The following is a 25,063-nucleotide window of genomic DNA, read 5'->3' as shown; positions in this document are numbered from 1 at the left end:
GATATTTGACAACAAGAGCATCATTTATTATTTTGCTTTCTCATTATGCATTTTTCTACTTTTTCAAAATAACCTTGCCTACATGATTGAAATGGTCAAAAGTTGTGTCTTAGATATGTGATTTAATTTCTAAAGACTAGCTGCTTCTCAAGATGGTACTGGTACCCCATTAGGAAATTGTTGCAAGTAAAGATCTATAATCATACCTAACATAAATTTGCAGGAGAATACCTATATTACTGTTTGAGAAACTATATAATTATACAGATGCCAGTACAATTATAAATGGACTTGGCCATTATACCAATTTATTGGAAATAATGCATTTTTTCAAAAGTAGAAAAAATAAGAACATTCTTAAATAACCAATTAAAAGAAATTTCCATTTGAACCAGTTATATACACAATATTGGTGTAACATTAATTGTTGACATCTTATACCTGCAGTTCAGAATATCACTCAATATGTTCAAATTATTAATGTGACCCAACTTTTAGAATTATGGTATATAGTATATTTTAATGAAATCTTGAATATGATATTAATAGGAAGATTTTGTAGAAATCTTGGAACTTCCTGTATGGTTTTGAGGAACATGAGCATTTGAATATCTGAAAAAGAAGTGGAACTAGAGTTTGTTGGTGTCCGTTGCTTATTCAGATCCACAGTAGATTACTCTGAAAATAATACATGCTTCAGCCTTCTAGAGGTTACTCAATTTCCAATATTTTTTCTTTTGATGAAAAAAGTAACCATTCTAATACTTCATAACACATGAAAAATTGTTCCTTGGCAATGGACACATGGAAAGATTTTTATGATTGTCAGTTATTTCCTGGAATTTCATTTGTGCTAGTATCATATAATTCAAAGAAGTGTGTCTTATCACATTTGGTGCTAAAGCTGAATGTAGTTCTGATAGACCAGAGAACATGGAGAGATCAACTTTTTATAATTCAAGAATGCACAAATTTATAGCAGAATTCTCTGCACCTTGAATCTGAAACCATCATTGTCATGGAAACCAAGATTTTCTGTAATTACCTTTGTGCATAATTGTTTTTATTATCTGTGTGCCTGTGAGCCTCTAAGACCTCTCTTAAGTTGAAGTCTCTATTCTTTAACCAGAGTCATGTATTCAACTTCTTTTCCTTAGTGCACACTCTATATTTGTTTATAAACTGAAAAGCAAAATTAAGTGTGAATCCAATCAACATTATCTTGTACTGTTTTTAGGGTTTAATCTTAGAAGCCCTTCCTTAGTCAACATTTGAAATAATCTTATATTAGATTATTTAATTTAATTAAATGCTCAGGAATGCATTTATTTATCTTAACCCAAAGAAATCAATCTATTCATGAGTTATCAATGTCAACATGATTGTTCACAAAAATTGCTTTAATGGAAAAGTGAATTTCATTACCTACTAAGTGATCATGTTACCTTAGTCATGTGATATGGCACAGCTGGAAACAGTTCTATGAAGACATTTGCTAAGTGCTCCGATAATCTGAATCAAGGACAAAATTGAAGAATCCTAGATCTGTCTGTGTAGAAGAGGGCGTCTAGTTTCCCCTGGATGTTGACCAAGAGATTTTATACAAAAATATGAAACCAATTTATGAGAACTAGAGAGAAGACCTTACAGTAGATTGAATCTCATAGTGACTGGATGCATTTTTAATTTGCTCTTAAGCCTCTGTTTCAATAATCACAGCTCTGCAATGCCTACTTACAACCCACACATTGCCAGACACTTCCATTTCTGGTTACAGTTCTGTATTTGCTTCTTTTGAATTTAAATAATTTGTGGACTTTATTCAAGTATCTGACTGAGTGACATTGCACCTCATGATAGCCAAAGGAAAGAATAAAATAAAAGCCATTGTTAATTTTGCAGTGCTGAGGAATGAACCCAGGACCTTGTGCATGCTAGGCAAGCACTCTACCACTGAGCTACACCCTTAGCCCTTGGGAGGGAATACAATGAAATAATGGTGTTGGCCCTGAAAGCTGTATTAAATTAATTATTGGAGAAATTAGCTTTCTCTAGCCAATAAGATAATCAATTCTATTTAATAATCGGGTGAAGTCTGAGGACTTGCCTTCCCTTACCTCACTTATAATTCTATCATTTATGCCTTTACTTGGCTATTACTTTGCAGTTGCCTGTCACCATAGACTAATAATCATTTTTTAAAAAAATGAATGTTGAAGAAATGTCTATAAAATATAAAAATATAATATGTATGTATGCATTTGCAATCTGTCTAAACCTTCCTCTTTCCTGATGTTTACTGGAAGTGTTAATTTTTCCTAGGAGTGACACCCTCGTGTTTCTGGGGCTTCTGCCCACAGTATTCGTGAGCACATGCATCTGGGGGGTATCCACAGGTTTATTAGCTGTGAGGCTCTTTCTCCACAGTAACCAGCTAATAGTAGCCCTGCTTATCATAAGCAGCCCTTTCAGATTTGTGATGCCTTGATTTATTTGTTTAGCTATATGGTCTATGAATTCACTAGTGTTATAGTACATGAACTTATAATTTTCATTTGATTTATGCTTAAATAGAATATTTGTAATTTTTTCACCTATCCCATCCCTTATATGGTTATCACTCCTATTTTATTCCTGAAAGGCATTTTTTTAAAGTTTTATTTATGTGTTTTTTTAATGCCCGCTCTCATAATGTACTTAATTAAACATCATTTTATTGCCAATAGCCAAGATATCGAATTATAAAACAATCAAACCATTAAGGATCTTATATGATTAAAACAAAGAATCTGCTTTTATAGTTCTTATTTGGTACTGGCTCTGGAAGAACTGGACAATGCAGTAAGAAATGAAAAGTGATAAAATAATAGCTATTGAAAGATGAGATTAAATGTGATTTGTAAGTAATAAACTTGTTTAGTTTTGGTTTTCTAGGTAGAATCAAAATCAAACACACAAACAAAAGGGAATAATGAGTATTTGTATTAAGCAGTGGTTCTCAAACTGTGGTCCCCAAGACATAGTAGGTTTGACAAGATCAGAGCTATTTTCTTAATCATACCAAGACTTTTATGTTTTTCTTGTGTATAGTAGGCAAGAGCTCTGCCTTTTGTTTTATGAAGGTGCACTGGAGTTTTTCAGAGACTATGTGATATGCTATCTTGACAGATTAAATGTGGAAGTATATATTAAAATAGAATTGTTTTCTAATAAACCAGTCATTACAGACATTTATAAAATTATCAAACTACTTGTTTTTTCAATACATATTTTGTTTGCTTTGGAAAACATAATTATTTTTCATAAGAGTAGATTACTTACCTAAATGGGCTTCTTTTTTCTTGTATATGAATTAATCAGAACATCTGAAAATTAAAAATTCAAACATATAGTAAATAGCAATATTGATTATCCAAATGAACATAAGTCTTCAATAAATTTTGGGACATTAAAGTGGTTTTAAGATATCAAATTTGAGACCTGCTGGTGAAAAGGATTAATAACATGTATTTATGTATTCAATGGTAATAAACAATTATAATTTAAAATGGGAAAAAATATCTCTGAATAAATTTATAGATCTATATGTACTATGTTTTAATACTATAGGTATATTGTAAGGGACTCAATAAATAGAGATACATGCTGTGTTCATTGGTGAGAAATTTAGCTATTATAATAATGTTAGTTTTCCTTAATTTATAGGTTTTACATTTCTTCAATATTAACATAGGTAACACGTTTCAATGAAAATATGTTAAACCCATGGAAATGAAAATTTCTATAAAATTTAACTGTAAAGTTTATGCAAGAATGAAAAGAATACTGCAAAGAACATGTTTTGAAAGAAGGATAATGCAGTGAGAACTATCTTATCTGATAGTAAGCTTACCATAGAGAGATCAACAGAATGAGCTCTCTCCAAACTAGCTTCATTGTGTGCTGTGCACATGTGTATCTATGTGTCCATTGGTGTGCATTTAACATAGGATAAAGAAAGCATTAGTGCCCAGTATTATTCTCAATAAGTGATATGTAAATGTAAACATTTTCATTAATCCAGTAAAGATAACATGTTATTAGTATTAGAGGTATTGCTAAGCATTCATAAATTGTAGGGGGTCAGCTGTAAAAACCTCTTGGATAACTACTTGCTACCGTACCTCAGGTGTCTTCATAATCTTTAGTGGTACATTTGTTTCTAACTATCTCCTGAGGGAGTGTTCAGAAATAAAAAGCATGTATACACAAATATATTCACAACAGCACTTTTTTTATGATGAGACAAATTTTAGAACAACATATGCATCTACATATTGGACCATGATTATGTAACTCTGCTAATGACAAAGAAAACCTGCAGTGGAATCATGTTAAGATTGGAGAATGCAACATTTTATATCATTCATAAATCCAACCATCCAACTGTAATTTATAGATCCAGCTATGTAGAAAGCATATCAAACCACTTTGAGTATATACCTTAAAACAGTGGGTATCTCAGGATTCAGGAATTTTGCTTACTTTTTATTATCTTTCATTCCATTTTCATATTGTCCTAATTTCTTTTACACTGAATATATATCACTGCATATATATCACTGAATATATATCAATACAAATCAATTATCTTTACACAAAAGTATAGAAGTTTTAATTCATAGATGAATACAAATCAAATAATTGTCAGAGTCAGCTTGAAATGAGATTTGAAATTCCATTTCACCCCTTGGTTTCCTGCCCTTTTCTCTTGCTTTTTCCAGTCACTTCCTTGGGAACTCTCTCTATTTTCCGAATGTACTTACTGACCATTTGCCAGTACACTGTATAACCATTCTTGATCTTTAATTTTCTTATCAAATAAAACTTTCAGATATTAAAAATCTGAAAATTAAGTGATAAAGACCTCTAAAACTCTATTTCCAACAGAAGCACCCTCTCATATAATCTGTATGTTTCTCTTCTCTACATTTTCTTCTCACATGGTTTCTTATCATTCGTTCTTACATATTTTCTCCTTTCACTCTCCAACATCTGATGATCGAAGAAGGGATTATAACGTCATTTTTCTTTTATCCCTCAGTTCCAGTCAGAGAAGAATCTAGATCCTAATGGTCCCTATGTGAATATTGCAGATGTCAATCTGTAGTGATTTTCATTGCTGTGAAATTGATAAGAATGTATACAAATTTAAGGGATCTAAATCTAACTGGATTGACAAGCTTGACAGTGCATTACTATTGCTTTTTTCCTTCTTTCTTTCCTCTTACCCTGTTTTTTTTGAACTTTTTAATATATGATCTCTTTATAGACAATTATAGACAACTCAGGCTTGGATGCATGTTTAACATTTGAAATGATCAGCACTTTGCAAATACTCTTTATTGATGAAATAATTATTTTATGTTATTTAAATTGTAACTTAAAATCTGATATTTTAACCTTTAACAAATCTGTGATGCTTACTGGAGAATTTTTTATATTTACTTGTTTAATACAAATGTGCCACTATGTTAATTGATGATATGAATGCACACTGGTTGTACACATTGTATATTAGAAGCTTCACGGAGATCCATTCACTTGATATCAAATGTAAATTTCTTATTATTTAACCGCTATGAAATTTTTTACTATGAAGTTTTAATATCTATTATATATTTTAAATAGAAAAGTAAAGACTTAGAATCGATTCTCTTTATCTAATTAGTTGTTACTGGGGTGGGATTGATACTGTTTGATGCCTCTCTGTGATTGATGTGCACTGATAAATTTCTTTTTAAACTTGCAGCAAATAGTGGCAGCAATAAATGCAGGGATTATACCCTTAGGAAACACCTCCAATCAAATCAGTCACTGGGATTTGGGAAGTTCCTTCTTCTTTGCTGGCACTGTTATTACAACCATAGGTAGGAGACAACTTATTTTGTGTTTTATTTTGGTATAGTTTGTGATCTAAAATTCATTTGTTTGAATTTATTTACATAGTTGAGCAAACAGGTCTTCCTAAGGTAGAAACCTAGATTGTGATAATTGGTTCTGAAAAGGAGTCTTGAAGGTTTGAACAAGGGAGTGATCGAAATAAATTAGTCATTGTTCCAGAACACTGAGTTATATTTAAAATATATCTGAGACTCTGGAGCAACACAAGAGAGACATTTTACAAATGCATAGTAATGTCAAGACTGGCTTGAAACAATGATTTCTTTGGACAAGTAGTTTTTACTTTTCATGTGTCTTTATTTCTTTAGTGTTTCAGGAAGGGATTTGAATACAGTTTCAGTATTCTTTCCATGAAGTCCTTTGATACCAACTTTTTCAATTTGAAAAATTTAACTCTTCATTTCAACAGACTGGGTGTTGTTACATGCTCATGTGTTACCATTCTTTCATGGTTTGGTTTTTAATATGTTATATTTTGTCAATAGCAGAAACACAAAAAGTTTACACTGAAATGCAAAGATTACAAAAACAAAGTTATATAGACCTTGGAGGTTTCGCCTACTCCAGTTATTTGTTTAATGTTGAAAAGGGTCATAGAGGCCTTGTTCTAGAGCTTGATCATGCATTCAGTATTTTCCAGACAGCAGAATGGGTACATGCAGACATCTTCTCTCTGTGAATCAGTGTCCAAGAACAGACTAAATGCAGATCCCACAGTGGAAGCCATGTTTGCCATCCTGTGGGGTTTGGCAAGGATTATAGCTTTCTTGCTCAGGGAAGGGATGAGTTTAAAACATAACTTTTAAGAAGGGGAAAGAAATTGACATGTCACAGTTATGAATGATGTTTGGGTAGGAGAAAATCTATGTGCAAAAGGCAGTTCTTCCCTTCTACCTGTGCTAGCAATGAGATTTCCTGTCATGGGACTGATCTCTGATGATGGGTTACATTGAGAGTCTGAAAGTTTCAATTGTATTCTGTAATGTCATCAATAAATTACAAAAAGTGTGTGAAATTTTTAAATCTGTATTTTATATTATAGTCCTTGAAAAGAGAACGTGGACAATTTATGGGTGAACTCTGGCTTAAAATTCTTTCTTTGGCAGGAATCTGTAGTGTTTGCCATCATATGAGTCCACTGTGGTGCTTCCATGCCTTGTATCACTTGTCAGCAAAATAAATACCTTAGCGTGTTGATTTTTTGCCCGTTAGGAGGTTAGGAAACGGTGTACTCTTACATTTCCATCAGCTAGGTCAAAAGTTGTGTGGCTGTGAAAATCTGGAAGAAGGGCAACCTTGATTTCTAACCATAATAATAGGGTTAAGTTTGAGGCTTAGACATGTTGGCCATTTCTACTGTGGAAATAGCTATTTATTGTGTAAACTACTTAGAGTCTGTGAGGGAAAAAAAAAGAGAGCTCACAGAATGAGTGAGAATGACTTGTTTCTGCCCGATGAAAACTCCAGAGTCCAAGTTATAACTCATCATGACCTCCACTAAATTATTTTGCAAGAGACTCAGTCATTATACAGACTTACTGTTGCATCATATGTTTATAAACAGTCTCGTTGTTTAAATCCCCAGATTCAGTAAGTTTTTCAGACATATACTTCAATGCATGAAAAAAAATAAACCATTATTACCAGCTTTACCCCAAATTATAGCCATTAAGCACAGTAGCTGATTATTTGGGTTATTTAAGTAGCTGCCTGACAGCCCAGATCTCCTACTGTTCCTCTGTGCCTCTCAATATTTAGTCTTAGGTGGCTTAAGTCATTCTGAGTCACTCATATGGGGATTTTTTACTCCATAATCTTTTACTCCTAGGTCAAAGCCATCTCATCTCACCTTGTATTAGATTATGACTTAGGACAGGTATAAGTTTTGGCCTCTATCATAAGTGTCCATTTGACATCTAAATTATGGTTCCATATAATTCAAGGTATAATTATTAATATTGCTAATGATAATAATTGTGTGAACTTTGAAGTGCCTATTTGCAGTCATAGAAATTGTAACCTATTGTACTAGTTACATTAGATTGGTCATTTTAAAAACAGAATTTGGGAGGCTTATAGAAAATAAATTGCAGTGACTTCCATAGGGTATTTAGTACAAGCAGTGCTTCATGGAACTAGATTGTTAACAGTTGTCCAGGATCTTTCTATTCCATTTTATCAATTTGTCTAAGAAGCAAATGTGACCCTTACTATTCTTTGGAAACATGCCCAAGGGAAGTTTAGTTATGTATAATTGGATATTACAATTTCAAGCATCATTTTACAGAAACTTTTCATGTATCTACATATCTTTCCAAAATTATATCCTTCCAAATCTTTCACAAATTCTATTCCATATATGCACAGGATATGATCTATCCTTGACTATTATTTTGCTGTCGTACCCCACTTCCAGTCCATCAGCCAATCATGCTGACTGTCTTTAAAGTAGATCCAATTTTAACTACTGCTCACCTTTCAAACTGCCATTATTTTGGCACCCACTTCAGCATCATTGCAGAAATCTTCTTGGAACTCTTCTGTGGTTTTCAGCTGTCAGAGCAAAAGCCATCATCCCTTGTCTGACTCTACTAGAAAGATGAAGATCTATGAGGTTGGGGATTTGTATCTGTTTGGGTCTTTTCTGTTTCCCCAATGCCTGATACCTATTGGGTGCTTAAGGATTATTTTTGGAATTAAAAACAAATAGCCATTCTAAGCAGTATGAACATAATATACTGGGCATTTTTTTTAGCACTCAGGTGACACTTATGACACTAAATTTTTAGCTTTTTAAACAGATTTTGTTATCAATTTATATGTTCATTTATTTATTCAACAATCAATAAAACACTATGGCTCTGCTGCTATAAAGAAAAAAAGATAAATTATTTGACTATAGGTAGCACATAGATCAGTCAGGGAAGCCAGAGGGTTAATAGACATTTATAATATAGTGTGTCAGGTGCTATGAATCAAGAACATTTAATGGAATGTGTAAGAGTGACATTTTTCATAGATATCAGGGTAGGTGAGTGGGTAAGGAATGGACAAAGGGTACTTGCCTTCCCTTAACAGATGTTGTCCTAATTGAGAATGGAAAGAGAATTAGGGATTTGCCAGGTAAATGAAAGTAGAAACGGAATAAGAGACTGTGTGGTCTGCTCTGCTTGGGTACTGCAGATGACCTGGAACTGTTGTAGTTGAAGGTATTCATCCTCAGGATCATGCAAACCAGTTTCAGTATAAGAGACTCTCGTTGGATCAGCACTACTTTTGCCATTGCTGGGAGTATAAGGAAGTAAAGATGCAGTCCTTCTCTGCAGTCTCATATGAAATTATTGCACATATGAAATAACTGGAGAACAAATGTAAGTCTTGTGTAATCAAATGTTACATGGACCAATCAACTGCTGCCTGGAACAGTTGTTTAAGTGCTGTAAGAACTGGGAAAGAAGGCAAGAACATGTGGGCAGAACTGAGAGGGGACACTGGGGACATTGGAACTGAACAGTACTTGGAAGAAAATGTTTGGTTTCAGCTGATGAAGGCGGGAAGAGCACCCCCCATCTGTGCCATGACAAAGCCAAAATCCAGAGAGAGTAGTGAACATGATATATTTTGGGGATAGAAAGGTAAACATTTAAGGAGGCCAAAGGAATCATTTAAAGGAGTAGCGGGAAATATTATTGACTGCTTGAGAATTTGTACCTATTATAAGATAGAACATGGATCTGAAGTGAAAGGTTCACAGTGACATTAGAAGACGTTATGTATCAGGAAGAGTAGAAGTCGAACTGATGGTTCATTTAAGAGAGGAAAGAGGAGGCCTGTGCTGTGACCCACAGAAGGGGGATGAGCGCATCAGTTGGGAGGACTGGAGCTGGTGTTGAAGGAAGACAGCAAGACGAAACATTGAAAGAATTAGATGCAGGGATCACCCGGGCTTGGCGACTAATAGAATGAGGAGAGAGAAGTCGAAATGTTGAAAGTGAAATGAATATTTAGGCAGCACACTTGCAATTCATAGAGACTAGTAGTCATTCCTATTAAGAGAAAGGTGTAGAAAAAAAAAAAAGCCAAGATTTTATGTGTTGTGTTATTTTGGGAAACTCTTGGTTGTTTTTTACTCCCTCCGTTTTTGTTTGTTTATTCTTTCATTCAGCCAGACTGGAAATGCATGGTGGTTATGCTCCCTCCTAGAGCTTGGATGGGGGTCAAAAAGATCAATGACCCATGGGAACATTAATAAATGAGACCCTGAATGATTGCAATATATGCTTCAAAAGAAACTCCTGTGCAATAATAGAGAGAAACCAGAGCAGGGAGTGGGAGTTGTTCTGAAGAGGCTGATACAAGAACTCTCTGAAGAGGTGACATTTATTCTGAAACCTGAAGAATGGAAAAAAAAAAAAAATCAGCTATGTACAGAGAGGGCAAACCTGAGTTCAGTCAGAGGGCACAGCAATGGCAAAGCCCCTGAGTCGGGTGGATGTTGGTATGTTCTAGGAACATAGGCAGTGCCAAGTGGTAGATTCTGGAGGTCTGGAGGGAGGGGAGCAGGAAGAAGTGAGGAGAGCGAGGGGAGCAGGAGCATGCAGGACTTAGTATGTCACGGTGGCTTTCTGCCTTTGGTGGGAAGCCACTGCAAGATTTAAGCAGAAGGAAAATTTTATTTCAGACTCATGGTTTCAGAGGTTCAGTCCATACTCAGCTGGTTCCAATGCTCTGGGCCCAAAATGAGGCAGAGCATCAGAGCTGAAGAGCAGGGTAGAAGAACGCTGCTTACCTCCTGGTAGCTGAGAAGAGGAAAGGAGGGGCACAGAGAAGATGCACCCTTCCAGGGCTTGCCCTCAGTGAGCCACCTCCTCCAGTCATGCCCCATCTACCAACAGTTACCACCCAGTTAGTCCATTCAAACTAGGATGGACCAATTGAGTTCAGCTCTCATAATTAATCATTTCGTCTCTGAATATTCAAGCATTAACACAGGAACTTTTGAGGGATACCTCATATCCAAACCATATATCCCCCAAAGTTCAGGTGTTGGAAACTTTAATCCCCAATGCAACAATGTCAAGAGTTGGGACCTTGAAGAACTGATTAAATCATGATGGTTCTGCCCTCATAAATTGATTTATGTCATTATTGTGAAAGTGGCTTCCTAATCACAGGAGCTAATTCCTGATCAAAAGTCAAGTTTGGCTTCCCTCCTCTAACTCTCTCTTGCATAGTCTCTTATGAGTCAAATAGATTTCTTTATATATCACTTGATCAGTGGTATTCTGTTATAGCAACACAGAATGAACTAAGATGTATAATACAAAAATGTATTTGTCTTTGTCCCAGGCCCCTGGAACAGAATTCTTAAAATTCTTAGAATTTTGTGAGTGATGGGAATCATTATTCATAAGGAGTCCCTTTCAACCATACTTGAGTTTGTCCTAATGAGGTAACTCCTCTTGAATCCCCAGCTGGTTTTAGAATGGGGCCAATCCCCAGAAGAACTGTCTTAGTCTGTTTTTTGCTGCTGTGATAGACGACCACAAATTGGATAATTTATAAACAGTAGAAGGTTATTTGACACATGGTTTTGAAGAATGGAAAATCCAAGATTGAGGGGCTGCATCTAGCAAGGGCCTTCTTGTTGCATCATCCCATGGCAGAAGGTGAAAAGACAATAGATGGGGGGGAGAGAGAAAAGAAGAGAAATGAGCTGAACTGCTGAACTTATCTTTTTATTGGGTACCCACTCCCATGATAATGACATTGATTCATTCATGGGAGCAGAGACTTCATGACCTAATCACCTACTTTTTAAAAGTCTCTCAACTTTGCATCAATATCATCATGGGAGTGAGTGAATACATCGAGGTGGTAGGTTAGTGAGGGGTAGGCTAGGGAGGGGTATGGAAAGTGGAAACCCCTTGCTTCACACTTCTGTGCGTACACTGTTCATCTCTTCCACTGGGCAGTTCCTGACATATAAACTTTGTAATAAACCAGAGTTAGCAAGTGCAGTGCTTTCTTGAGTTCTGTGTGTCTGTCTAGGGAAGTATCCAACCTGAAGAGGGGTTTTGAGGACTCTTGAATTTGTAGTTGGCTGGGCAGAAGGGTGGGCAGTCTGGCCATTCCATTTGTGGTTGGTGTCTGATGTGGGGCAGTTCTGTGTAACTGAGCCCTCATCCTGTAGGTCACAGTCTGTTTTAGTCAGCTTTTTTGCTGCTGTGACCTAAAGACATGACAAAAACAATTAGAGGAGGAAAAATTTATTTTGGTGCTCAGTTTCAGAGGTTTCAGTTCATAGATGGAAGACTCCATTCCTCAGGGACTGAGATAAGGCAGAACATCATAGCAAAAGTGTGTGATGGAGGAAAGCAGCTCAGGACATGATGATCAGGAAGCAGAGAGAGAGAGAGAGACTCCACTCACCAGAGAGAAAATATACACCCCTAATGCACACTCCTAATGACCCACCTTCTCCAGCCACACCCTAACTGCCTTCAGTTACCACTCAATTAATCCCTATTAAGGCATTAATTCACTTGTGGGGGTTAAGAGTCTCATAGCCTAAATATTTCATTTCTAAACATTCTTGCGTTGTCTCACACATGAACTTTTGGGGGACACCTGGTACCTAAACCATAACAGGGTCCTCCCAGATTTAATTGGTTGTTGGACACCCATTTGGTATCAGAGAATTGAGTGGAGGAAAAGCCTAATAAGGATGTTATTTCATTAACCCATGTAACAGAAGATGCTAATTTTAAGATAGCGGTGTGAAGGGTAAATAGTGGATAGAGAAATGATTTTTTTAAAAAGTTTACAGATGGAGTTATATTTCTCTCTTGGAATAGTGCCTTGCGGGGTTAGTGTTTAAGTATTAAGTTGTTTGCGGAGGTTAATGTTTTAATTTTAAGTTATATTAAATCTCATAAGAAACCAGTTTGTAATTGGAAGAATGTAACGGACAACTGTAAGGATTAGAATAAAATTAAGATAATTTTATTACCTGGGGGTGTTAAAATTATAATTAATAAAATGATATATTCTGTGACTTTATAATTATACTAGCGTATACTTATAATTAATATAATTTATATAATTATAATTAAAATAAGAGAATTTTCCACAGTGGAAAATGAACTGGAATGCAGGGTCAGGATCTGCCCAAGTGTATCGCTTAGTTGTTGTGATGTCTGAGTGTCAGGATGCAAATAACAAGGACACCACTGTGGTCTACAGTGACTTTAAGATCCCAAAGCATTCCTGTGAAGTCCAAATGGAAAACATCAACTTGGCGTAACATTTCTCAGGTCTACAAAGAACCCTTATTTTCTACCACTTCAGCATTGAGATTGAATTCAGCTGTGCAGCTTCTATGTTTTTTTTTTTTTTTTTTAATTTTTGTTTCTATATTTTGAGACAGCCACTGGGGTTTTCAATTTGCTTTTACCTAGATTGAATTGCTAAAGCTATTATGATAATGATCGCAGAGTTACTGCAAACGTACATTTTACCAGTAAGGCATAATGTGTAGTGGAATAGGGGGAAAAAAGGAAAAAAATGAAACATTTGGAGTAATTTTAACAAGCAATTCCAGATAAAAGGCAATGTGTTTTGGAAATACAGAGTATGTTAAAAACTATAAAACTATTAGCTTGTTTTTGGTTGGATGTCGTAGGAGATGATAACTTAAAAGTGAGGAAAAATTTCAAGTGTTTTCAGGCTAGCTGTGTGACCACGAAAGTCACTACCTGAACTTGGAAATGAATGACCTTGATGCAGCAATGTAGAATTTGACAGTCACCATTTCCCGGGGAGTTAATGCCCCATAGCTCTGGGTGTTGAGTGCTAACTTGTTAATTTAATACACTCATAACTTGGTGGCATTTCACTATTCCCTTTGAGAACTATGTATTGGGTTTTGGAAGCCCATTTTAAACTAAAGTTAAAGGCACTTTCAGGCAACTCAAAAGGCAAACAATTTTGCAAGGTGACTTCCTGCTCTGGCTCTGTTATTACATTTCCCTTTGTACCAGTTTGTTAGAAAAGATGATTATTTTTAAAAAAATAAATAATTCTGATATTGTGTAATTAAAATATAGAAGTTGAAATTAAATTGGAGTCTTTGGTTTTCTGTTACCCTTCCCATGCCCTTAAATTTATAAAAATAAAACTCATCTCAAGATGTTAACACTTATTTCTGCCATTCAAAATCTGCATGTAGACTTATTTTCTACGTTAAGATGTATTTGTCAGAGAAAATGCCCTCTAAATGGTAGTTAAGTTTGCTGAGCACAAATTTATATTGGATGGACAATAAAGCTGAATTATTGCATAAATTGTATTATGGATGCCTAAGCAATAATAAAATAAATTGGTCATCTTTTCTTCTCATTGCAAATGTATGTTACATCAGGCAAAACGAGGTTCAAAATCAGAGTACCTGGTATTCAGTCCTGTACTGGTTGAAAAGGGGATTGGAAACATTAGGGACATAACCTTCCCAGGAATTAGGTAATTTTTTCTTTTTCTTTTTCTTTTTTTTCTTTTTTTTTTAATAGAATTTAGAACAGTAGAGTACAGATCTAGTAGAAATTTCAGCAAAAGGAGAGCTGGCCATTGGATATTAGTGTTATCCTCATCCTTATCCAGGGTATTTTCAAGTTAGGAATTGCCTGTATTCTGGAACAAAACACACTTTCCTATATTTCTGCATATTTTTGAAAAGTTTGCAGTAACATTTTTTAATCTTCTGGAAAGCAATCACTGTCAACTGCTGTGATCTTAAAATTACCCAAAACATTGGAAGCAAGTAATTGTTATACTCTGAATAAATGCAAAATCTATTTTTTTTTCTTGTCTTTCCCTCTTCCTAACCTCTGAAATGCGGTGTTTGTCCTAGATTATAGATTTTAAAGAGCATCCAACCGACCACCACATATGCAGGTTCTGTTCTGATTGTTCTGTCAAAACTAGGTGAGCGATTATCCGAAAAGTATGTTTTGTGAGTGTCTCAAGTGTTCCACTTGGTAACAAAGGAATGTAATGACATTTGTCCAGTCTTGTCTACTTTTAGCTAGTATTTATTTACATATTCATTTTTTTCTCACTTCTTTTTATTTTTTAATCCTTCAAATTTTTTAGATTTGTGCAATCTTACCCTTGGAAAATTGGTATTGTTATATAGTGCTACAAGTACTGCGTGTGACGTTTATGAAAGAAGTTCCTGCAGCAAATGGGGTTTACTTTTAAGTATTGTGGTTTATGTGCACGTAAAGCATAATGAAGATAGGACTCATTCTAAAGGGAAAGAAGTTCCACACAGCCTGCTCTTGGCTCTAACATATCACCGCGGGGGAGGCGGATAGTGATAATATGAACAATTGAAAATCACACTCATCAAAAAACGCACATTAATTACTAGTTTTACATTTCTTCCCCTTCCAACTTTATTTTTAAAACAAAAACAGCAAAACAAGTGTCCAGGTTTAACTGATGTGTCTACCTCTACCTCTAGGCTTATTTCCCTTATTGAAAATGTTAACAAAGAATGCAATTATCCAAGGCCAGTAGGGGGCAAGGAATAAAGAAAGAAGGGGTGTGAAGGAAAAATAAGTGAACTGACGTTTTCACCCACTATACTCTAACCACTTACCTCAGAGCCCTTCTGACAGCAGACATGTGCCCGCCGCCCGCTGCTGACACACACCAGCTATTCTGCAGCAGCTTCCCACAGGGCGTTCTCTAATTCAGTCCAGTTCTGACACTGTCTACCTGGAGTTAGCATCTGATTACACAGATTAAGGATTTAGACCCACAAGACTGTGCCCACTTCAGGCCAGGAGTAAGTCCCAGTCTCCTCTACTTTTGACCTATAGGCTGTAAACTGGGGATTCCCGTGAACCCCTCCTTGGGTTTGACCGTTAGCTGGAGTCACTTACAAAACTCAGGGAAACAGTTTACTTACATTTACCAGTTTATTATAAATAATATTACAAAAGATACAGATGAACAGTCAGATGAACAGGGACAGAGGGCAAGTTATGTGGGGAGGGGCGTGGAACTCCCTTACCTTCTCCCATCTGCATGGGAAGTGGAAGCAACCCAGAAACTTCCAGAATCTGTAGTGCAGTGATTTTTATGGAGGTTTCCTCAGGCAGGCATGATTGATACTTAACTGATTCTCCAGCTCCTCTCCTCTCCCTGGAGAATGGCATGCAACTGAAGTTTCCAAGCTTCAAATCATGGTTTTACCTTTGAAGTGAACAGTCCCCACCCAGGAGCTCAGGAAGAGCTGTTTCATTAGAAACAGACTCCTGTCTCCCAGGAAATGACAAGAGATTAGCAGCTCTGTGTCCAAAATCAGGGTTAAAGACCAATTATTAGAACAAAAGATTCTCTTAGCACTCCTATTTCTCAAGAATTATCAGGGTGTTAGGAGCTCAAACCTAAGTCTGTATTTCTTCTTATAAATCACAATATTATGATTGGTGTGAAATAAGTACTAAGTACCTACCATTTAGAGAACGTATGTTTTAATAGATAATTTCAGTGGTACTTGTGGACAACCTAATGATACTATGTTTTAATTTTACGTGATACCAAAAGGGATTGCACACATGGCCTAATTAATATTACACTACAACAAAATAATATGCTATACATATTCACAGAGACTAGTTTCAATTACACAGCTTAGAATGAAAATGTTTCTCCAGAATTTTTAAAATAAGTGAAATTGAAGAACTTTAGATTTTATTTTAGAAAACCTAAATTTGAATTTTAGATTTTTCACTTGCAAATGTTGTATTTTTAAGCAAATCACAATTCTTTCATCCTTAATTTTTTCATTTGTCAAATTGCGCCAGTATTTCTTACAATCAGAATTGTTGTGAAGGTTAAATAAGATTACATATTGTGAAAATATTTATGAGAGTAAGCCAGAATTATTTTTATGCATTTGTTTATTTCATTAATAGAAAGAAAATACTCTGTTTCTTAAAGCTGTAATCAATATTAATTCTTATATATGTTTCCCTTCACATAACTTAATATTTTATTTAATATATTTTTATTAGAGAATTATAGTTACATAATAGTTGGATTCATTTTGGCAAAATCATACATGCATGGAATTTGATTTACTCCATTTTCAGTCTCCAGTGCCCTCCTTCCCTACCCTCTTCTCTCCCATTCATCTCTTTCCTCTACTCTATTGATCTTCCTTTCACTTGTGTATTTATTTATTTTTGATTGGTGCCTTATAATATACATAAAGGTGGAATTCACTATGGTATATTTATACATTTACATAGTGTAATTTTGTTAAATTCATTCCCCATTTCCTCCCTTTTTTCTGTCCCTCCTCCCTCCCTCTGGATTTGAAAACTTCTTCTATTCCATGGATCTTTCCTGTATCTTTATGCTATCTGATCCCCCTCCCCAGTTCCCCTTGGGTTGCTGTAGCTTCCACATATGAGAGAATACACATGAGTCTTGCTTTTCTGAGCCTGGCTTATTTCACTTAGCATAATGTTCTCCATTTCCATCTATTTACCCACAAATGCTGTAGTTTCATTCTTCTTTGTGACTGAGTAAAAACTTCATTGTGCATACCACATTTTATTGATCCATTCATCTATTGACAGACATTGGGCTGGTTCTATAATTTGACTATTGTGAATTGTGCTACCATAAACATCACTATAGTATGCTGATTTTTGTTATTTTGGATAAATACCAATGAGTGGGATAGCTGGGTCAAATGGGGGTTCCAGTCCTAATTTTTTGAGGAATCTGTCTATTGCTTTCCACAGTGGTTGTACTAATTTTCAGTCCCACTAACAATGTGTGAGTGTGCCTTTCCCTCATATCCCCACCAGCATTTATTACTATTTGTATTCTTGATAAATGCCATTCTAACTGGAGTGAGATGAAATCTTAGTGTAGTTTTAATTTTCATTTCATGATTGCCAGTGATGTTAGACATTTTTTTCATATATTTTTTGGCCATTTGTGTTTCTTCTTTTGAGAAATGTCTTTTGAGTTCTTTTGCCCATTTATAGTTGGGTTATTTGTTTTTTTCCATGTTAAGCTTTTTGACCTCTTTTTGTAATATGGATACTAATCCCTATCAGAGAAGTAGCTGGCAAAGATTTTTCCCATTCTATCTCTTCATGGTCTTAATTGTTTCCTTTGCTGTATACAAGTTTTGTTTTGTTTTGTTTTGTTTTTATTTGATGGCATCCTACTTTTTGATTCTTGCTTTCATTTTTTGAGCTTAGGGATCTTGTTAAGGAAGTTGGTGCCTGCACCAATATGATGCAGTGTTGACCTTATGTTTTCTCCGAGGAGTGCAATCTTTCTGGTCTAATTCTTAAGTCTTTGATGCACTTTTATTTGACTTTTGCACAGGGTGAGAGTTAGGGATCTTATTTCATTATTCTACATATGTATATTCAGTTTTCCCTACACCATATGTGTTTAATGTGTTTGAAATGTAACAAGATACATTCTTGAACTAGCTATTTTTTCAATGCTGTATAAGACTTGACTAATTAATTGCTTCACCTAGATAATTTCTATTTTTGGTTTAATGAAATATACCAACTGATTATTTTAATGTACATAGATAACCCAAAATATGTTTGTCAAAGTATCATGTAATGTCACCTTGAAGTGTTAATATTAGCTGAATATACTAAAAGTCAATATTAGTACAAATCTATTTTCTATATAATTTTGGAAAGTCCAGATTAATATATTAGGAAGGATATGCTACATTATTTTCTGTGACAATCTCTCACACCTTGGTGACTTTACAAAATGGGAGTTTACTTCCTGTTCACACTGAATGTCCAGTATGATAGATGAGAGGTCTCTGCTCTTCGTACTTGGTCTGATGATGATGCTTATGCTGTTTCCTCTCTATGGCTCCTGTCATGATCACTGTGGAGTAAGGAGGTTGCAGAGCACATGCACACTGGTTAATCAAGCTTCATACAAGTGCACATGATATTTTGACTCATATGACACCTACCAGACCAACTTTAGGAGTATATGTAAGGAAACACAATCCTACTGTGTGCTCAGAAAAAACAGATATGTGGTGACAGTCCAAATGTCTATTATAATCCCTTTTAAAGTAGCTGTACTAATTGATTACCTTCCTTTAATGTTATTCATGATTTAAACTCAATAATGTTTAACAGAAAAATACAGTTTTTTTATTAATTTGCTTTTCCAAAATATGTCCCACTGACTCTATTGCTGCCAAAATTTTATTTTTCCCACATAATGTTGACTCCTATTGCATTATTGAAGATGACGTTCCAAAAGGACCTTCCTAGACAGTGGTTTTACCAGTGAAAAACATTTTTTAAAAAAAAGAATATGTAAGATACTTCTAATAGCTTTTTTGGCAAAGATTTTACTGTTATTGGTGATATTATGTAGGGACCTCATAAGCATTTAGGGTTTTGTGGCAATGATCACTTAACAAATTCAAAATCATGAGGTTGAAACATTCAAACTATTTAGAAAAATAAATGAAAGGGCTTAGTTCACTTATTGTGTAGAAGTAAAATCATTCAGGGATCAGCAAACTGTGTCCTTTGGGCAAAATCCTGCTTGCCACCCCTTTTATGTAATTAATAGGACACAGCCACACCCGTTTGTTTTTGTATTGACTTTGGCAGCTTTCATGCTATAATGGCAGAATCAAATAGCTATAACAGAGACCGTAGGGCTTCCAAGGCAGAAAGTATTTACTATCTGGCCCTTCGAAGAAATAGTTTGCCAATCACTGGACTAAAAGAAAGAATGTAAGGGAAGGGGAAAGAGTAAGATTTGTAAACAGAAGGCATGGATTTGAATCCTGGTCCCAATATTTATTCATTTATGTGATTTTGACCAGCATGTTGAACTTTTCTGAGTCATTTTCTTCACATGAATAGCTTAAATGACTTTCTAACACATGCCTAACCATAATTGCATGTGCAGTCTCATGGAATTTTATGCAAACTCAAAGGATATTGTATTCAACAATCCTTCATCACTTAGGATGCAAATAAAATGGATCATTTTAAAGAACAGACTGCATTTCATTCTTTAATAAAGTTTCAAATCAGTCTTGTGACTTAATTTCAATGAGCCTCTGGAAGATAACCAGATAAGCTTCCAGGGTCTGTTATTATGTTTTCTGGAGAGTCCACAGTGTATGACAGATTCTTAAAAGGGCTGGGTTTAGAACCATTTATTTGAATAATTTCTACTTAAATTTTCAGAATTTAAAACATGTTATCTTTTGAATCTTCAAAAATTAAGAGAAAACACTGCATTGGAAACATAGTAGTCATGTGCTAATGCAGATGTGAGCGACTACATGACTGCTTTGAGTGCTGAGTTCAGTGCTCAGGAGCCCATGTGAAAATGCATTCTTAAAAATAAAAAAGGTTTATTGGTGCTTTTAGATTTGAGTGGCTCTTATAGTGTCAGCTATTTTTAGTTCTCCCCAATTCCTGCAGATTCTGAGTTGTTTTCTGTGAGCATGATGAGATATGTTGCATTTTAGAAAACTGGGGTGCTACCAACCTCAATCTATGACATCCTGGGTTTAAAAAAATCAGACTTTGAGGAAAAAAATGGAAGGAAATGAAATCTAAGTGCTGGCAAAATAAGTCAATAAGTTGGGGGCTAAATCAGGGGATTGAAATTATAGTTCATGACAATAAGTAGGAGGTGGTTATGATAAAGACACAGTTAATATGAATGATGGAAAAAATGGTGTGGGTCTGATTATAAATCACATTTCCTAAACTTTGTCCTTAATCCATGTTTTCTGGTTGACTTTTACAAATTTGGCTGAGAGTTTGAAGAGGTATAGTGCTAATTGCCTTTTAAAATTCACAGCAACTCTAGGAAGGAGCTATAAATAGAAACAACTCAAGATAGATGTCTTGCCTATGTCAATACAGAAAGGAAATCAATTTTACATGGCAACCTTAGGTATGAAAATAGTGAGGAATTAATGGTAGCTCACTTTAAGTCAAATGCTGTATACTTTCACTTAAAAATTAATAGGAAAGAATTGCACATGATTGAACAACAGATGAGAACCAAGCAAACTGTATAAAGAATATAGCATGACAGGTAAGTCCTTCCCCTGAGTCTGATCCCTTGCCCTGTCTCTCATCCCTTATAGACTCAGCCATGGATACTAATACCATTTCTCATTATCAACGGAGAAATCATTTGTGTGTATATATGCATGTGTGACACAGTTGATGTGTCTGTAATTAATATAGACTTTTTTCTTTATTATATAAGAGAAATTTGCTCTGTCCCTTGCTACCTATACATAATAAGAGATCTTGAAAATTTTTTCTTGTTATTTCCTGAAGACTTGGTTTATTATTGTGGCAACTACCTAGCATTCATTCCATTTTAAGGATTTGTCATAATTTCTTTAATTGCCTATTGATGACAGTCTGCTGTTTACCACAACAAACAGAACTACACTGGATATTTGAGTGATGCATACAATTCCAGTTTTCTTTATCTCATACCACTTTTTTTCTTTGGTCATTGAACTCAGACACACTTAACCACTGATTTATCTCCTACCCTTTTTATATTTTATTTTGAGACAGGGTCTCACTAAGTTACTTAGGGTCTTAATACATTGCTGAGGCTGTCCTTGACCTTGTGATCTCCTTGCCTCAGCCTTCTGAGCCACCGGAATTTTAGGTATGGGCCACTGGGCCTGGCTCTGGTACCACTTTTTAACAGTAATTTTCCTATGGCTTTTTTTTTTTTTAATCATGATTATGAGACATTTTGAAAAAAATCAAACTACACATATAGATTGATCTTTTCTCCCACATGGTAATATGTGATAATATTTAAGTATAAATATACCCAAATGTATAAAAAAAGGAAAATCACTAGATCAACCATATTTCCTTGATAATTCTATATATCTGCTTGACATTGTTGATATCATACCCATAATCACCATTTTAGAGATACTTAACATGCCAGTATACATGGTCTTTATGGATTTTCTATTTTCCATATGATGACTTATTAGACTTTTCAAATTAAACAATAAAAATAAAGCAGTGATTTAGCTCTTTTAATATGAACTTAAAAGCTATAGAAAGTCATTATTTAATTTACTTGTTTTTACAATTCCTGCTAGTTATACGGTCCTACTTTACTTTTGTAAAGGGAAGACAGAATTTTGTGCACTTATTTTCTAGGTAAGGTGATTCATTTATCTAAAGTGTTGTATCATCCAAGTAAGATCCAAAATGTGTCAAGTAAAGTGTGCAGAAACTAAGCTGTGTGCCATATAAATATCTTGGCATTCAGAAGATTTGTCTCACAATTGGCTTATGTTATTATCCTCAGATACTTTTTCAAAGTGCATGGGTATGATAAATATTTGCATATTTGCAAATTATTTTGCCTTACACATGAAAGATAATTTGGATACAAAATTTGGGGATCATATCTTTTCCCATCACAACTCCGTGTTTCTGTGGTCTTTTGGCATTTTTAGTTGCCTAGGAGAAGAAGCTGTGGTACCACTTTCATTTTTCTTCCTTTACTGGTGACTAGTTGTTTTAGGAATAACTGACCTTTTTCATTTTTTCTGGGTTTTTTTTTAGAGATTTCCTTTTAATCTTGCACTTGTTTCACTTATTTAGTTATTGGTTTTCAGAAAATAATTATAATCATACTTTGAATTAATCTGTTCTGATAATTATATTTTTCTATAGTCAGGGCCACTGGCAATTTTTAGGTTGCTTCTGGATACTCATTCTATCATCATTTCAATTTTAAAATTGTTTTCACCTTTGTTTGTTCTCTTATTCTGGGAAAACTTTTGTGTTCTGTAAGCTGCAGCACTAATTTGAATTTCTATCATTTCTATTCCACTCTCTCATTATCTGGAACACAGATTATAATTGTACATTTGTACATTGTTTCCTTTTCAGTTTACATTCTTACCTGCCTGATTTTCTTTACTTTGTCTTTAAAGTCTAGTGAATTCATTTTTTGTTGACTTTAAGCTCCAGCTTTATAAATATCATTATTTTCTCTCCTATTGTGATTTTCAAGCATTTTTAAGTGTCCTGCAATCTACCAATTTCAAAACTATTTCCTTCCGACTCATTCATTCATTCACTCAGCAAATATTTACCTATCTTTCTTGAAGCAATTTCTGGGTGGTTAGAGGACGTCAAATTAACAGACAAAATCTAGGGAAAAACTTATTAAGGAAGTAAATAATATAGTGTGTGGTTTGTTAGCTATAAAGCTTTGGGAATAAAGTAGACCAGGAACAGGTTGGAAGTGAAAGGAACAATTTTAATGGAGCCCAAAGATGACATTTCTTTTCAAGCTTTCAACCTTACTTGTTTTTACTTCAGATTTTTGTTTCTAATCTGTGGGCGTGCAGTGGGGTTAGGGGTCTCAGAAGTTCTGTTTGAGTCCGTCTGAGCAGGCTCAGTGGTGAAGTAGCAGATCCCTTGGCAGTTCCTGGTTAGTGCATTTCAGTTCACTGTCTTCCACTGAGTGGAGAATCCTCCCACGTCCTCTCTCTAGGCTCTGAGTGGTTATGGAAACAGACCATAGCACTTTCCTAACTGTGGTTTAGAGTTGTCCTGAGGTTCTCTTACTGACCTTTTGTTAATGTCTCAGTTCTGGGATCAAGTTTTTGAGTAGACTAAATTTATTGTAAATGATTTACAATAAATCGTCACTATGAACAGATTATAGGAAGGGGAAAATGCATTAATAATCTACATTTAGGACAGGGACAAACTTTTTTTTTTTTTTTTCAATGCTAAATGAGAAAGCTCATAAAGAATTAAGGCATAAGGATTCAGGTGTGGAATGGTGGTTATTGAACTTGTGGCTTCCTACCTCCCTAGAATCCTTTCTTTAAATTAAAACTTATGAATTTCTAACATGTTTTTAAACACAGCTAAGTGGATCTGTCAGTGTGTGATATGTGCATGTACACACCTGCACATACACCTGCATGTGCATATGTGTATGGTGGGTCGGGAGGTGGGGTGGCCTGTGTCTAAGGGAAGCCACCTGTTTCTATAGGCAGGAGTTTGAGGTCAGACAGAGCTGCTGTTTAACACTGGTGGTCCCACTTTATCTTTGCCTTTAAACATCCCAAGCCTTGTTATAAAGACATTTAAAAATACATTTCCTAGAGTGTTATGTTGGGAATTAACTGAGAAAAATATGCCCAAAATGCATAGCATACCACAGTGTTTTGCTCATAGTAGATTCTCAGTCAGCACTGAGTTCCTTCTTACATATCTTTCCTGGTCACATTTTCTCAGGCAGAGAATGAGGGATGGACCTTCCCACCATCTTCCCCCAAGTCTGAGGCTCATGGCACCCATTCTGCTCTCACTGGGGAATCGTGGCAAATCAGCTCTAGACAGCAAAGGAAATTCCTCACATAAAGCCAAAATCCCCTTAGGCAGGACAGAATCAACGAAAAGCCTAATAACCTGTGATTACCAACAGTTACCAACAGTGGATTATTTGTGTTTTTTGATGGCTCTTTTGCTTGATGGCAATAAATAAGATATGTAGATTGGTAAAACCTATAAAATCCGAGACACTGAGAGCTCAGGAAAATTATGGCAACAGACTGAAAGATTTTTCTTTTATTGTCTCTTAAATAATAGTTTGTGCCAGCTACTGTTTTAAGTGCTCTATGTATATAGTAGTCCCTCCTTCTCTGTTATTTTACTCCCTGCGATTTCAGTTATATGCAGTCAACCATGCACCAAAATTAAATGGAAACTTCCAGAAATAATTCATGTTTTAAAATATAGCTTATTGGAGTACATTGTTATCATTATTGAATTAGTATTTATTGTTAATCTCTTACTATACCATATTTATAAATTAAACTCAATCACAGGTAATGTGTATAGGAAAAAACAACATATAGTGTTCATATATCAGAGGCCTCAGACATTCCCTTTGGATGGGCAAAATATTTTATAAAAAAAATCATTATTGCAACAACTCTATAGAGCAGTTGCTGCCATTATTCTCATTTGGGGTAAGTCAT

At 35.1% G+C, this 25,063-nt stretch overlaps 1 protein-coding gene across 2 annotated transcripts in view; it reads left to right on the top strand.

Moving 5' to 3' along the window:
• The window catches only part of Kcnk2 (potassium two pore domain channel subfamily K member 2), a 186,949-nt gene that overhangs the window by 93,091 nt on the left and 68,795 nt on the right, over positions 1-25,063 (top strand). For both annotated transcript variants that reach the window (XM_047520838.1, XM_047520839.1), the window contains exon 3: positions 5,792-5,909. In XM_047520838.1, coding sequence (XP_047376794.1) covers positions 5,792-5,909 — 118 coding nt within the window. The remainder of the gene's footprint in view (positions 1-5,791; positions 5,910-25,063) is intronic.

Source organism: Sciurus carolinensis, chromosome 12 (assembly GCF_902686445.1).
Source record: "Sciurus carolinensis chromosome 12, mSciCar1.2, whole genome shotgun sequence".
Classification (NCBI taxonomy): domain Eukaryota; kingdom Metazoa; phylum Chordata; class Mammalia; order Rodentia; family Sciuridae; genus Sciurus; species Sciurus carolinensis.
The sequence above is the reverse complement of the archived record's forward strand: the minus strand, read 5'-3'. Positions and strand labels throughout refer to the sequence as shown.